This window comes from Schistocerca cancellata, chromosome 1 (genome assembly GCF_023864275.1).
Source record: "Schistocerca cancellata isolate TAMUIC-IGC-003103 chromosome 1, iqSchCanc2.1, whole genome shotgun sequence".
In the NCBI taxonomy this organism is placed as follows: Eukaryota; Metazoa; Arthropoda; class Insecta; order Orthoptera; family Acrididae; genus Schistocerca; species Schistocerca cancellata.
The window spans coordinates 210290252-210307745 of NC_064626.1; the positions used below are offsets into that span (position 1 = coordinate 210290252).

The 17494-nt window shown below is 39.0% G+C and overlaps 1 protein-coding gene across 1 annotated transcript in view; it reads right to left on the bottom strand.

Annotated features, from left to right (window-relative positions):
- Positions 1 to 17494, bottom strand: part of LOC126169137 (spermine oxidase-like) — an 80962-nt gene that overhangs the window by 25284 nt on the left and 38184 nt on the right. Inside the window, exons 7-8 of the mRNA XM_049920617.1 lie at positions 10760 to 11285; positions 3863 to 3997 (exon numbers count right to left, since the gene is read on the bottom strand). Coding sequence (XP_049776574.1) covers positions 3863 to 3997; positions 10760 to 11285 — 661 coding nt within the window. The remainder of the gene's footprint in view (positions 1 to 3862; positions 3998 to 10759; positions 11286 to 17494) is intronic.

Sequence of the window (17494 nt, forward strand, 5' to 3'; positions counted from 1 at the left end):
TGCAGTACAGATGGGCCCAACAACATGCTGAATGGACCGCTCAGGATTGGTATCATGTTCTCTTCACTGATGAGTGTCGCATATGCCTTCAACCAATCATCGGAGGTGTGTTTGGAGGCAACCTGGTCAGGCTGCAAGCCTCATCCACACCATCCAGTGAGTGCAGCAAGGTGGAGGTTCCCTGCTTGTTTGGGGTGACGTTATGTGGGGCCGATGTATGCCGCTGGTGGTCATGGAAGGCACCATAACAGCTGTACAATACGTGAATGCCATCCACTGCCCAATAGTGCAACAATATCGGCAGCATATTGGCGAGGCATTTGTCTTCATGGATGACAATTCGCACCCCCATCATGCGCATCTTGTGAATGACTTTCTTCAGGATAATGACACCGCTCAACTAGAGTGGCCAGCATGTTCTCCAGACACGAACCCTGTTGAGCACACCTGGGATAAATTGAAAAGGGCTGTTTATGGATGACGTGACCACCAACCAGTTTGAGGGATCTACACCAAATTGCCATTGAGGAGTGGGACAATCTGGACCAACAGTGCCTTGGTGAACTTGAGGATAGTATGACATGACAAATACAGGCATGCATAAATGCAAGAGGACATGCTACTGGGTATTAGAGGTAACGGTGTGTATAGTAATCTGGACCACCACCTCTGAAGGTCTCACTGTATGGTGGTACAACATGCAATGTGTGGTTTTCATGAGCAATAAAAAGAGCATAAATTATGTTTATGTTGATCTCTCTTCCAATTTTCTGTACAGGTCCTGGAACTCTCAGAACCGAGCTGATACAAAACTTTTTTTGATGTGTGTATAACATGGGTGGCCTAGGTGCTCTTGGCTTCAGATTATTGAAGTTTGAAAAGCCAGAGTTCTTTAATTGCTTCCCTGTCGTCCTGCTCAGAGCCTACCTGAGATCTCATTCAACAATCCAGGAAATGCAATCCTCCAATAATATACACACTTTGTTATGATAATCTGTTGCACTGAAGTGAAGATAATTATAGGTCTCCCTTGTCAGCTGGTAAGACAACTAATTCATCTTTCAGCAACAATTTAAGTTCTTATCCCTTCTCCCTGCTAATACCAGATTTTGGTGGCTTGGCTGCTGCTAAAATTTGGCTAGTAGAAATCCTAATCCCATCTGCTGTTTCCTGAGGAAGATGCCGGACTGCTTGCTCCACTCCACTGATAATCTCTGAATCCGTGAAGGTAGAGCAAAATTCAGACTTTTACTCAGCATCAAAGAGGTGACTTGATCAAGTTCCTTGTGGGCAAGTTGATGACAGTGCAGTGAACACTGCTGGACCCAGAGGTTCCTTGTTTATGGTTAATGCTTTATTTGAATTTGATGCAATGAGTTTACCAAGAACTTTTTATCCAAAGACTTCTTAGTTGTTTATGCCCACTCTAACTTTCGATATGCAGCATGGATGGCTATGACTACCACAGCAGCTAATATCCATGCCCTGTCCATAGTATATACAATAAAGGAGTACCTTCCACTTCAGTTTCTGACAATGGCTCTCAGTTCATGACATTAGAATTTCAGGATTTTTGTAAGCACAACAGCACTGAGCACCTGACCACTGCCCCTCTCTGTCCTATGTCCAGTTCAGAAGCCAAGTGGATGGTCAGGAGCTTAAAAATGTAGATGCACAAGGTAGTGGCATCAACTGACTTTGGGGAAGCACTCACTAGCATCCATGCAACCTACCAGTCTACAGCTACATGCAGACATAGTCTGACCAAAATTTGGTACGGACACAGACTCTGTACCCTCTTCAAACTGCTGTGCTGATTCAGTGGACCCATCACCCAACCCCACAGCTGTATTATTGTGTGGGCTCTCATGTCTAGGCTTGCACTTTCGTTCAGGACCCAGGTACACCATAGGTGTCATCATCAGCAGTAGGAGGTGGAAAATGTTTGACATTGTGGGCAGCCAGGAGCATCAAGTCACACATCATAATTAGCTGCAACCCCAATGAGATGTACTACTTCCCCTTTCCTGTAGCCACTGATCTATGCAGTGACACCTGGGACAAGCCTTCCTGCTATTGTTAACAACTTCTGCCCTCTTGTTACATGCCAATGAAGAGTGAAACACATCCAATACCTAAGCCACAATCAGCTCCCGTTAATATCTGCAATCTGCTCACCACACAATCAATGGAGTGTGAGCATTTTCAGACTGCAGTGTCCATGGAGGCCAAACCATTGTCCCAATCTCCACCACAGCCAGCATCCTTTTCCCTGCTGGCAGGATAAAGCTGGGGTCCAGAACCCATTGATCACTCAGGACCCCCACAGACATGACTGGCAGTTGACCATGCCAGGGAACTATTGCACGAGCATTTGACAGATGTTCCAGCACCTCTCTCTCCCCTTCCTTGATGAAATCAGCAGAGACCAGGTTATTTGTGGGCCTACAAGCAAATTAAAGGGGGAGCTATTAAGTATCTGGCAGTGATTCAGATTCCTCACCTAGCCTGAGTATCAATATGGAGCACTGGTCAGAGATGCTTGGGCTTCACTCTCTGGCCACAGCTTGCTCCTGCGAGTGGCACTACCACAGTCACAGAAATATCATATGGGCCCATCCACGGATATGAGTGGGCTGGCAAATACTGCAGCCCTGGCTTGGCAGTTGGTTTCTTACTAGTTCATTGAAGCCTTAAGTACATGCCACAGATCATTAGGGTTTTTACCTCACTTGTATTATGTTTTTGATTCAGATTACTTCCTGGATTGTTGTACATGCTTAAGACAACTTTGCTGCACTCTGGACCTGTTTTTGGTTAGCTGTTCACTTGTGAACTTCGTTGTCATCGACTTCAGGAACTGCATGTTTCTTCCACTGGTCTCTGTGTTACCGCACTGCAAGTGATCATAAACTGTGTTCTACCTATGTAGAGCAGGATAGAAAATCTTCAGTCTTATTTCTCAATTCAAGTAGGCCAGCTAACAGAGGAGGAAAATAAATACAGATCTTTATAAACCCCAGATAATCAACTGTATAGTGTTTGAGAAGGTAGATATGTAGGCTATGTTCCACTGACTAATCCAATAGTTAGAGATCATTTCATTTAATTAATTCTATACAAAGTTATGCTAGTGAGGTGATGCACTATCTTGTTGCCAAACAAAGTTAACTAATTTATTTCAAAGTTGAGAATGGAGCCATAGTTACAGTATACCAGGGTAAGCCATGCAGTCATATTTCAGCAAATAAGAACAGCCCATAATCTTACACGTACATGGTACAAAAAATATCAATTTTGAAGAATCTTATTCACACTGTAATACCTTGTGGGAACTTCATGTCACTCTGATTTATACACATGGAGCATTTCCCTTCCATCAACATTAAACATTCATTTAGCACTGAAGATGAACATTATACCGTCTGCACAGTTTAGGATTTCCAATTTCTTGCTTGGTATCTGCTAGTAACCTTTTAAGGACATTTTCACTGAATATAGAACTTCATTCTGGACAATAGACAAGGATACAAAATTTGCATGAAAACTATTTTTACTTCTTTATTGTGGTTGTGAATTTCAAAGTTCATCCTGTATTCACTCTTATTATATCATTAATGAAAAAATGTACTGGCACATGAGTGAGAGAATCCCGAGATCCTTAACGAGCCTTTTGCAAGATGAATTAAATAAACACAACATGTGGCGTTAACCCAAAGAGTAATATTGTGCACACTAATAGATTATCACTGTAACCTGTTGTATTTACACGTCAAGCTTCAAGTATTAAAAGCTGGACAACTTTCAATATTTTTCTGTAATTTAACATAAGAGTTTTATTTTGTAACACCTTGTTGTTTACCTGTTCTTTTGATGGCTTCATTTCATTTGTTTTAGACCAAATCAGCTGGAATCCCCTTGTATCAGCTGACCACCAAGGTTCATCATACATCAGAAAAATTTTGTTAATTGCAGCAAAGCCCATTTCTTCTATGGCCTGTAAGTAAAGTGATTTTTATGCATTACTAAAGTAAGATTTTGAATCTGAAAAAGTGATTTTATTTTTTACACAAATTTGGTATAATTTTTTTATTGCCAGGAAAGTAATGCAGGAAATATTCCCCCTGTGCATACAGTAAGAGTAAGCTGAATTCATACATATTACAGGGAACACTGCCAAAAATGTCAGAACAATTAAATCCTTTTCATCAATCACAGATGTTGGGACATGTAGGGCTTGGCTAACTGACAAGAGGTAGTCATGAAGTTTTAATTATCACCTCAAGAAATAAGATTACATGATTGATGCTGACTTTCCATTACAGAGGGTAGTAACAATGCAGCCATGTGATGATTCATAATTACATGGGTCATTCAACAAAAATTGATTTTTTTTACAGACTCTATTACAAGAATGGATACAACACATTAATTTTTCAGTATAATCTCCTTAAGTTCTATGCACTTATGCCAGCATTGGATAATCTTGTCAATTCCAAATGCAAAGAATTCTTGGGGGTGTGATGTAACCAGTTATGCATGGCTGACTGGACTTCCTCATCATCAGTTAACCTCGATCCACTAAGACCTTCTTTCCAGGAGTTAAATATGTGATAATGTGAAGGTACCGGATCTGAGGAATATGAGGGAAGCATTAAGAAGATGAATGTCATTGATGGTCTCTCGTGTGACTCTAGCAGTGTGTGGTCTTGCATTGTCATGGAATAACAGGAGACTACTGGACACAAGTCCACTATGATTCCTCAAAATTCCTGGTCTTAAATTTTTACACATAAGTTTTACATATGTCACACTGTTCACATTTTGACCTCTTGGCATGTAATGTTCAAGACTTGCTCCCTTATGGTCCCAAAACAGAGTCAACATGACCTTACCAGCAATTCTTTCGGTTCACACCTTTTTGAGTTTTGGAGAAGAAGAATGTCATCACTCCATTGAAGTCCGCTTTCATTCAAGTTTGTAAAAATGCACCCACTTTCATCTCCCATTATAATACAGTGAAGAAATGCCTTTTCTTTAGCCTTGTAGTGTTTCAAAAGCTCCCTGTGCACATCTATATGCTTTTCTTTCATTCCTGATGTCAAATGTTTTGAAACCTGCCTCACACAAACTTTCAAGATAGTCAGTGTGTCACGAACAATGTGGTGGGCTGATCTAACACAAGTGTTCATTGTTGCTGAAATATCATTCACTGTAATACACCTGTTTTGCAATAACTCATCAACTCTTGCTATGTGTTTCTTTATGACTGTACAGACAGATCATCCTAGGCTTGACAAATCTTCAACACTCTGTTTGAAATTATCTGCCACTCATACATTTATGTTCAACTCAGACAACTTTCACCATATTGGAGTGCCATGTGACAGCAAATTTCACCTTATTTCAATCCTTCAGATAACAGAAATCTAATGACACTCTCCTGCTCCACAATGGTGCAAAATTGCAAGGGTGCTGCCACCTTGTTTCACTGATCCCCAGCATCCCACTCATGAGGCATTCATCCCAACCCCATCTGACGATAGATCTTGCACACCACCAAAAAATAGCTAAGAAGCACACACTTTGTTGAAGTTTGGTATTTTTATACAACTCTTCTGGTTATTTATTGATGAACCTTCTATAAATAAATTAGTCTCCAGTTGCAATAATGGTTTCTAATTTCTTTATTGCATAATTGATTTCAGAATTACCAGCCCCATCTTCATTTGCATCTTATAATACACATCTAATCAATATTATCTAACTGCTTTTTGGTAACGCAAGTAGCTGTCATCACCGACCAGCAATATGTGCAAGGCCTGCATTTGCAGAACAAAATGATGCAGCTCATCTCCATTTTATCAATAGGTTGCACCATTCTGTTTTGGATTCTCCACCAACATGCTGTGGTGCAAGCATTTCTTTGTGTCTCAGAATTGCAGACAAACAAAAATTTAATTACTTTATTTTTTGAGGTGACAACTAAAACTTTATACTACCCCTCACACATATATCACAGGTCCTTGAACTGAAAACAGCCCCAGTTGCAATGTATTCTTTCACTTAACAACTCGTTCCACCTTCATGGGTCACATCAGATTATCTTAAAATTTTCCTTTTACAACATTTTAAAAACCATGAAGTGTCTCTTTGCTAGATTGAAGGTCTCTGTGGACTGCAGCTTCATCTGATTCAGTGCATGCTTCATTCTAGCATAGAGCCATTTTATGGTTTTTAAAATGTTGTAAAAGGGTTAGGTCCTTACAGATTTATCTGATTCAATGCGTGCTTCAGTCTAGCAAAGAGTCAATTTATTGTTTTTAAAATGATGTATAAGGAAGAGTTTAACATAAGCTGAAGATACTCCATGAAGACAAAATGCATTGTTAATAAATGAACAAATTGCAACCAAGACTGTTTTTAATTCAAATGTTTTACATATGATTGCTTTACCAGATGGCCCAATGGAGCCCTAACTGGAAGCTTAGAGATTGCATTTAACACCCTATTGTTTGTTAATGATTTATTCTTTAACAGAAGCTATTATATCACACAGTTTGGCTCATAATATTTTACTGTTATTTTTGTAACTTGCAGACATATAATAAAGTTGGGCAGCAGTTCCTGTGTTGTCAGCACCTCATCAGAGCACAGCTGTTTGTTCATGAGCTGTAATGAGCTTCTGATAACAATAAGTGACTTATTTTTTTATTTACTGTGTGCATTTTAATCTGAATTCTTGAATTTCTTTCATATTTTTACATCTAGTAGTCACACTTCTGCATTTTTATAACTGTGTAGTGTATATTTTGTGTGGCGCAGCCATTTTCAGTTCCAGACCTCATTAATTGGGAAATAGATCCCCTGTCATCAACAGCAGATCAGAGCATGGCTTTTTGTTTCTGAGTTGTAATGAGCTTTTAATAACAACAAGCAACTCATTTTTTATTTACTATGTGCATTTTAGTCTGAATTTTTACATTTCTTGCGTATTTGTATCTAGCAGCCACAATTCTGTGGTTTTATAAATGTGTAGTGTATACTTCCACTGTCTTTAGTACGGATAGGGAATGTGATTACTGTCATCAGAGGTGAGCTGAGTTGGTGACCCTTTGCTCACAGCTCCAAGTAGTGCTAGCTTCAGTCACACAGCTTGATACTGTTGTTAATGGGTATCGGTGTTGGAGGCAGGATGTGGGAATGCTGTGTACATCCAAACCGTTCCTCGTATCCCCAATTGGTCCCCTACTGTGACCTGTGACACTGAGGATAAACCCTCACATGTGGTCGAGTGGGAGGTCGTTTCAAGGTGTGACAGTCAGCAAAAGACTTTCTGGGGGCTGATTGAATGGCTTCTGCAATTCATCTGATGCTCAGGTTTCAGTGTTATCTGCAGCTGACAAAGTCCATAAGGCAGATGCAATCATTTACCCTGCTCCAGAGGAAGCCTATCAGCCCACAAGATCCAGGCATTCATAGAAAGTGGGATAACTGATAATTGGGAGATCCAATGTCAGGCATATAATGAAGATCCTTAGGGATATGGCTGCTAAGCAGAGGAAAAAAACTCCAGCGTGCACTCTGTGTGCATATTGAGAGCAGTCATCCCAGATGTGAAACGAGAATTTCTGTAAGCCATGAAGAGCACGTGGTGCAGCCAACTGCATTTGATGGCCTGTGCCAGTACTAACCATGTGTGTCGTGTTGGATGAGAAGAGATTCTCTCTGGTTTCAGGCAGTTACCTGAAGTGGTAAAGACTGCCAGTTTTGCTTGCAAGATGAAGGCAGAGCTCATCATATGTAGCATTGTTGATGCAACTGATTGAAGACCTTTGGCACAGAGGTGAGTGTATGGTCTGTATCAGAGGTTTGGACGGTTCTGTGACCATGTAGGTTGCATATTTCTCAACTTATGCCATAGGATGGTTGGGTTTCAGGTTCTGCTTAATAGGTTGGGGTACAATATACACAGGAGACAGCTACATAGCTACATGGATAGTGAGTGTCATGCAGAATGGACTGGAGAGTTTTTAGAGGGTCTTGGGAAAGTACAGAAAGAGCTTCAGTCTCAAAGGGTCTAGAACAACTACAGGTTCATGGTAGACATAGCAGCAATGAGTACTGTAGTTGTAAATTGCCACAGCTGTGTTGGGAAAGAACCAGAGCTCCAAGTGCTAATAGAAAGCATTGAAGCTCAAATTGTTATAGGTACCGAAAGCTCGCCAAAGCTGGAGATAAGCTCATCCAAAATTTTTACAAAGGACACAATGATGTACAGAAAGGATAGATTAAATACAGTTGGTGGTGGCATGATTGCTACTGTTAGATGTAGTTTATCTAGAATCAAAATTGAAGTAGATAGTCCCTGTCAGTTAGCATGGTTGGAGGTTACGCTTGACAACTGGAATAAATTGATACTTGGTTTGTTTTACCAATCACTCAACTCAGATGATTCAGTAGCTGAAAAAGTTCACAGAAAAATTGAGTATCGTCTCAAAAAGGTGCTCCACTCTTACAATTATAGTTGGAGGTGATTTCAATCAACCCTCAATATGCTAGGAAAAATACATGTTCAGTGGTGTTTGGTACAAAAAACTGTCAGAAAATGTATTAAATGCTCTCTCTAAAAATTATTTTCAGCAATTAATTCAGAAGACCACTCAAGGTGTACATGGTTGTGAAAATATACCTGACATCTAAGCAACAAATAATCCTGGGCAAACAGGGAACATCATGATGGATACTAAACAAGCAGATAAAAATTCACCGAAGCCTTCCTATGAGACAGTCTCCACTTCTTCCCAATTAACTATGTAAGTGTACACCAGAAGTGGCTTAAATTCAAGGAAATAGTAGTTATGACAGTTGAGAGATTTATACTGAATAAATTAATGAAAGATTGTACTGATCCCTCATGGTACGCAAAATAGGTCAGAGCACTGTTGGACAAGCAAAAAAATTTCAAAGAACACAAAATCTCCAAGATTAGTGATATTTTACTGAAACTCAAAATTTCGTGCCAACTTCAATGTGAAATGCTTTCAATAGTTTCCACAACAGAACTCTGTCTCAAAATCTGACAGTAAATCCAAAGAGATTCTGCTCATATGTAAACTTGTATGTAAAGTATGCCACTGGCAAGACATAATCAATCCCTTCGCTGTACAACACCAATGATAATATTACTGATGACAGTGTCACTAAAGCTGAATTATTAAACTTAGTTTTCAAAAATTCTTTCACCAAAGAAGATAACATAAATATCCCAGAATTTAGATCAAGGGCAGCTGCAAAATGAGTAGCAAAGCAGCTTAAATCACTTAATAAAGGCAAGGTCCAGATAGTATACCAAATTGACTCATTCCATAGTATACTGATACAACAGCCCCACACTTAGCAATCATACACAATCACTTGCTCAATGAAATATCTGTACCAAAACACAGGAAAGTTGCAAAGATAACACTAAAACCCAAGAGAGGATGCAAGAGTAATATGATGAATTACAGACCCATATCACTGACATTGATTTGCAGTAGGATTATGGAACATAAACTATGTTCAGACATGTAATCATAATCATCACGGGTTCGAAAAATATCATTCCTGTGAAACACAACTAGCTTTTTATTCACACAAAGTAATGAATGTCATCAACAGGATACTCAGCCTGATTCCATATTTCTAAATATCCAGAAGACTTTTCACTCTGTTCCTCACAGGAGACTTCTAATCAAATTGCATAGCTATGGAGTTTCATGTCAGCTGTGTGACTGGATTCATGATTTCCTGTCAGAAGGGGCACAGTACACAGCAACTGAAGGAAAATCATTGAGTAAAACAAAAGTGACATAAGCATTTCCTAAGGAAAAGTGCGAGGTCACCGATATGAGTATGAAAATAAATCTGTTAAATTTTGATTACATGATAAATCACACAAATTTAAAGCCTGTAAATTTACCAAAATACCTAGGAATTAAAATTGTGAACAACATAAACTTCAACACTCATGTAGATAATGTTGTGGCGATGCCAAACCAAAGACTATGATTTACTGGTAGAATGCTTAGAAGATGCAGCACACCTACTAAAGTGACAGCCTACATTATGTTTGTCTGTCCTCTGCTAGAGTACTGCTATGCAGTATGGGGTCCTTACCAAGTGTGACTGAAAATGTCCAAATAGTTAATTTTGTCTTATCACGAAATAAGTAAGAAAGTGTTACAAACATGATAAACAAGTTGGGGTGGCAATCATTAAAACAAAGATGTTTTTCACTGTGGGATGATCTTTACATGAAATTTCAATCACCATCTTTCACCTCTGAATGTGAACATATTTTATTTTTTCTAACCTCCATAGGAAGAAATGTTCGTCATGATAAAATACAAAAAATCAGACCGCATAAAAAAAGATTTAGTGTTTACTTTTCTGACGTGCTAATAGAGAGTGGAATGGTAGAGCAATAGTCTTAAGGTGGTTCAAAGAACCCTCTGCCATATACCTATTCATGAATTGCAGAGTAATCATATAGATGTAGATGCAGATGTAGAAAGTTAGTTAGATAGTTGCTTGTTCCACAGATCATTTGAATGATTCTGTTATCAAAATGATCCGGAATGAGTGAGGTTACAGGATATGTATATGAGTACAAGTTACTGTTAATATCAATGAACACATTATTTGTTTGTTCTACTCATGGAATTACAATTAAAATTACATTTTTTGATACATTACAGTATCTGAAGAAAATTACCTGTATTTTTCTTGATGGTAATGATGGCTCAAACAATGTTTTGTAGTTCCTCTTTAAATAACCCAATGAACTAGTAATTATTACATGTTCAGCCCAATAAACAGACCCATTTTCACAAGTGATTTTCACATAATCTTTACAATTTTTTGCATCTGTCTCCTCCAATTTATGTGGATTATTTAAATGTCTTTTAATTTCTTCCTTTTTCATTTCATTTTCATCTGGCAATTCTGAGTCATGGTTCACCAGTAACAGTCTCTGGGAGCCTTCACTCCCCACATTACTGACATGTCCTTTTGAACATATCAGTGAAGTCTTTATTGTTTCTCCTTTCCATTTTACTTTTACAACTGGTCTTTTCAACTTCAAGAGTCCATCTGGTAGTTTTTGTGTTAAACACTGGATTAATGAGCTATAACCTTGTTTAAAGTTCAAGTAGTCTTCTCCACCGCAGAAGATGAATTTTCCCCAAAATTTTGCTGATAATGTATCCAGTGTCAAACAACTGTTGTCAATCACCTGAAACCTGTAAATAAAATAGAAGCAAGATACAATTTCAACAATCTGTTAGGAAGATTGAAGATCAGCAATATTATTAAGCTGTGAATAAATGCAATAACAATTAATATTTTTGTTTGGATGGTCATCTTATGCAGTAGTTGTTTTATACAACAATTTTTTCTGAATGAAAAGAATAAGGAGATGGTAAAGGGAATATCATTACAGGAATGGATAGAATAAGCAAGGCTGGGGTTGGATTGATTTGGCAGAAGAGCCCAAACAGTGAGGTCATTGGTCTCATCAGATTAGGGAAGGTTGGGGAAGGAAGTCAGCCATGCCCTTTCAAAGGAACCATCCTGGCATTTGCCTGAAGCAATTTAGGGAAATCACAGAAAACAGTATATCTGGACATGGGATTGAACCGTTGTTCTCCCGAATGTGAGTCCAGTGTGCTAACCACTGCACCACCTTGCTCAGTAATCAGCAAAGTTTAAGAGATACAGAGGATCAGATGCAATAGAATACTAAGGAAGATAATAAGAAGTGGTGGGAGGAAATGGAGAAGCTTTGTGCCAATGGCTAGAAAATATCCCTGATGATATGATGATGAATGAGGATTTGGTATTTATTTATTTTTCCTGGCTTAAGCCTAATGCAGTTTCACAGTGTGTTACAACAGACGTGTTTCACTTTCTTTCACAAAGCATCATCAGTGCTGATTAGCATTTATTTATCTTTTTACAAAGTCTTATACTGCAGCTTTTTCCCTCTTTGTTAGTAAAAGTTATAGTTGAAAAAAAAATCTTGAATTCATTATTACTATCAGCTCTTTTTAAGATCCTTGCCTTTTCATTTAGGTGTTATATAGCTGGCGTACAGCAGATGTCCCAGAGGTTGTCCTCTCATAACTGTTTAACCTCAACTGACTTATGAGTACACTCTATTGGTGTACAGGACATCTTGTGGTGGGAGTTTCTTTTTCAGAGGTTTGTTTCATACTAATGATCTGGCAGTTAACCAGAACCCCCATTCAGCAAGTGACACAAATTTTGTATCTTAATGCCTAATGATTAAATGATTAGGGACCTGAAAATAAATGTAAATATAGATGTAATTTCTGCCTCAAAATACAAAAACAAGAAATTATGTAACGAATGCTATTTCATAGCAAACTGTATCCAGCTGAACCTATTTTATCAGAGAAAGATTGAAACAACTTTATTTTCTGCATGTAAATATCGAAAATGTAACCAATTTTCAGTTACTGACAATGCACATCATTTAGAGAAGCCAGTTTTGGAAAGATAACGTGCATAAAAACATGTTTGCAAAATAAAAAAAGCACAGTAGTCATTACCGAATGCTTTGGTTGTGCATTACTCATTGCTTTCTATTCTTATTGTGAAATGAACGAAGAAACTAATCCTGGTCAATCACTGAGTTTGATTACAATTTTCACAACAGCAAAAGCCATAAGCAATCCCTATCACCACAAGCCAGTTCTGATTTTTCAAAAACACAGAACATGGGTGTACACTAACTGCCTTGCAAGAAGAAGTTGGGGCATGCTTCCCTGGACCAAATCTCTCCCCTGTGGCAGCCCGAATTCCATTTGTTTATGCTCATGGCCCAATTTCAGGTCACTGTGTCCTTATGCTGCACTACAGTGTCCAGGAACAAAGCATGTCAAGGTATTTCAACCATGCCAAAAGGCTTCTTCCAATGTGCGAATAGAGTTACTTCTGGTTCTATTTCAACATTAAGTACCTTGTCAATTCTACCTGTTCACTGCCAAGTATGAGTTGCCTAGCTATGAATGTGCAGGAAGGGTCTAAATCAGTATACTGCAGATTTTGCAATTATCGAATTGGGTTGTTTGTTGTGGTCTTCAGTCCTGAGACTGGTTTGATGCAGCTCTCCATGCTACTCTATCCTGTGCAAGCTTCTTCATCTCCCAGTAACTACTGCAACCTACATCCTTCTGAATCTGCTTAGTGTATTCATCTCTTGGTCTCCCTCTACGATTTTTACCCTCCACACTGCCCTCCAATGCTAAATTTGTGATCCCTTGATGCCTCAAAACATGTCCTACCAACCGATCCCTTCTTCTAGTCAAGTTATGCCACAAACTTCTCTTCTCCCCAATCCTATTCAATACCTCCTCATTAGTTACGTGATCTACCCACCTTATCTTCAGCATTCTTCTGTAGCACCACATTTCGAAAGCTTCTATTCTCTTCTTGTCCAAACTAGTTATCGTCCATGTTTCACTTCCATACATGGCTACACTCCATACAAATACTTTCAGAAACGACTTCCTGACACTTAAATCTATACTCGATGTTAACAAATTCCTCTTCTTGAGAAACGCTTTCCTTGCCATTGCCAGTCTACATTTTATATCCTCTCTACTTCGACCATCATTGGTTATTTTACTCCCTAAATAGAAAAACTCCTTTACTACTTTAAGTGTCTCATTTCCTAATCTAATTCCCTCAGCATCACCCGACTTAATTTGACTACATTCCATTATCCTCGTTTTGCTTTTGTTGATGTTCATCTTATATCCTCCTTTCAAGACACTGTCCATTCCGTTCAACTGCTCTTCCAAGTCCTTTGCTGTCTCTGACAGAATTACAATGTCATCGGCGAACCTCAAAGTTTTTACTTCTTCTCCATGAATTTTAATACCTACTCCGAATTTTTCTTTTGTTTCCTTTACTGCTTGCTCAATATACAGATTGAATAACATCGGGGAGAGGCTACAACCCTGTCTTACTCCTTTCCCAACCACTGCTTCCCTTTCATGCCCCTCGACTCTTATAACTGCCATCTGGTTTCTGTACAAACTGTAAATAGCCTTTCGCTCCCTGTATTTTACCCCTGCCACCTTCAGAATTTGAAAGAGAGTTTTCCAGTTAACATTGTCAAAAGCTTTCTCTAAGTCTACAAATGCTAGAAACGTAGGTTTGCCTTTTCTTAATCTTTCTTCCAAGATAAGTCGTAAGGTCAGTATTGCCTCACGTGTTCCAACATTTCTACGGAATCCAAACTGATCTGCCCCGAGGTCGGCTTCTACCAGTTTTTCCATTCGTCTGTAAAGAATTCGCGTTAGTATTTTGCAGCTGTGACTTATTAAACTGATAGTTCGGTAATTTTCACATCTGTCAGCACCTGCTTTCTTTGGGATTGGAATTATTATATTCTTCTTGAAGTCTGAGGGTATTTCGCCTGTCTCATACATCGTGCTCACCAGATGGTAGAGTTTTGTCATGACTGGCTCTCCCGAGGCCATCAATAGTTCAAATGGAATGTTGTCTACTCCCGGGGCCTTGTTTCGACTCAGGTCTTTCAGTGCTCTGTCAAACTCTTCACGCAGTATCTTTTCTCCCATTTCGTCTTCATCTACATCCTCTTCCATTTCCATAATATTGTCCTCAAGTACATCGCCCTTGTATAAATCCTCTATATACTCCTTCCACCTTTCTGCCTTCCCTTCTTTGCTTAGAACTTGGTTGCCATCTGAGCTCTTGATATTCATACAAGTGGTTCTCTTCTCTCCAAAGGTCTCTTTAATTTTCCTGTAGGCAGTATCTATCTTACCCCTAGTGAGACAAGCCTCTACATCCTTACATTTGTCCTCTAGCCATCCCTGCTTAGCCATTTTGCACTTCCTGTTGATATCATTTTTGAGACGTCTGTATTCCTTTTTGCCTGCTTCATTTACTGCATTTTTGTATTTTCTCCTTTCATCAATTAAATTCAATATTTCTTCTGTTACCCAAGGATTTCTATTAGCCCTCGTCTTTTTACCTACTTGATCCTCTGCTGCCTTCACTACTTCATCTCTCAGAGCTACCCATTCTTCTTCTACTGTATTTCTTTCCCCCATTCCTGTCAATTGTTCCCTTATGCTCTCCCTGAAACTCTCTACAACCTCTGGTTCTTTCAGTTTATCCAGGTCCCATCTCCTTAAATTCCCAACTTTTTGCAGTTTCTTCAGTTTCAATCTGCAGTTCATAACCAATAGATTGTGGTCAGAATCCACATCTGCCCCAGGAAATGTCTTACAATTTAAAACCTGGTTCCTAAATCTCTGTCTTACCATTATATAATCTATCTGATACCTACTAGTATCTCCAGGATTCTTCCACGTATACAACCTTCTTTTATGATTCTTGAACCAAGTGTTGGCTATGATTAAGTTATGCTCTGTGCAAAATTCTACAAGGCGGCTTCCTCTTTCATTCCTTCCCCCCAATCCATATTCACCTACTATGTTTCCTTCTCTCCCTTTTCCTACTGACGAATTCCAGTCACCCATGACTATTAAATTTTCGTCTCCTTTCACTACCTGAATAATTTCTTTTATCTCGTCATACATTTCATCTATTTCTTCATCATCTGCTGAGGTAGTTGGCATATAAACTTGTACTACTGTAGTAGGCATGGGCTTTGTGTGTATCTTGGCCACAATAATGCGTTCACTATGCTGTTTGTAGTAGCTAACCCGCACTCCTATTTTTTTATTCATTATTAAACCTACTCCTGCATTACCCCTATTTGATTTTGTATTTATAACCCTGTAATCACCTGACCAAAAGTCTTGTTCCTCCTGCCACCGAACTTCACTAATTCCCACTATATCTAACTTTAACCTATCCATTTCCCTTTTTAAATTTTCTAACCTACCTGCCCGATTAAGGGATCTGACATTCCACGCTCCGATCCGTAGAACGCCAGTTTTCTTTCTCCTGATAACGACGTCCTCCTGAGTAGTCCCCGCCCGGAGATCCGAATGGGGGACTATTTTACCTCCGGAATATTTTACCCAAGAGGACGCCATCATCATTTAATCATACAGTAGAGCTGCATGTCCTCGGGAAAAATTACGGCTGTAGTTTCCCCTTGCTTTCAGCCGTTCGCAGTACCAGCACAGCAAGGCCGTTTTGGTTAATGTTACAAGGCCAGATCAGTCAATCATCCAGACTGTTGCCCCTGCAACTACTGAAAAGGCTGCTGCCCCTCTTCAGGAACCACATGTTTGTCTGGCCTCTCAACAGATACCCCTCCGTTGTGGTTGTACCTACGGTACGGCCATCTGTATCGCTGAGGCACGCAAGCCTCCCCACCAGCGGCAAGGTCCATGGTTCATGGGGGGGGCGAATTGGGTTGGAAAAGAAAAATTATATCAAAAAGAAAAATGATGTTGAGAAAGTCTTGAAACAGGGTGGCACTCTGTTTACAAGCAGGAAAATGCTACTGCTTCTCAACAGAGACAATCATGTGTTGATAGCTTAAACAGAGTCAAAAGAAGGAAACTAGCAAAGAACATTATGGGAAAAAAACTGTGGAAGTTTTTGAAAAGCAAACATTCTACTTAAAAAGCTTCTTCAATCACTAATTTGTTTTAAATTTGTACATCTAATCACTTAAAAACAAAATTTTCATCAAAATTAAATACAAGTTTTGCCAAAAATTGATGCAAATTTTGCCAAAAATTGATGCAAATTTTGCCAAAAATGGATGCAAATTTTGCCAAAAATGGATGCCACATTTTAGGGCTCCTATTAATGATGATTGCTAAAATAAGCATAGAGTTTACAATTCTAAAGGACTCATGATGTTGACCAACTCCCAAGCTTGAGAACCACCACGCACCAAATATGCTCACCTGACAAGAACTCAAAAATGTAGATTATAAGAATGTATATACTAATAGATAGGCTCATCAGAATTAACTAAACAACAAGATCCGTAACTCAGGCAATTGAGATTATATAGTCACAAATTAAAGAAGCAATTACTTACGTGGTTAACTGCAAAAACAGCCAGTAGGTGTTACAGGTAGGAAGAGAGCAAAAGAAAAGAAAATCTCAAATGAAATAGGGCAGGTATTAGAGAGAAGGCAAGTGTTTCAATCTGAAAGGAATAGTAAGTCATAGAAAATTAAAAATTAAACAAACACCTTGGAAATATCTTCATGATGAGGTGTGAGACACAGTGGATATGCCAAAAGAAATAACAAAACTTTGAAGAAGACAAAACAAAGACTTTTAAATGATAATTAATTGAAACCCTCAGCTGCCAACAGATGTTGTTGATATACCTCGATGGGGACAGCTGAAAATGTGTGCCCCGACTGGGACTCGAACCCGGGATCTCCTGCTTACATGGCAAACCCTCTATCCATCTGAGCCACCGAGGACACAGATGAATAGCATGACTGCAGGG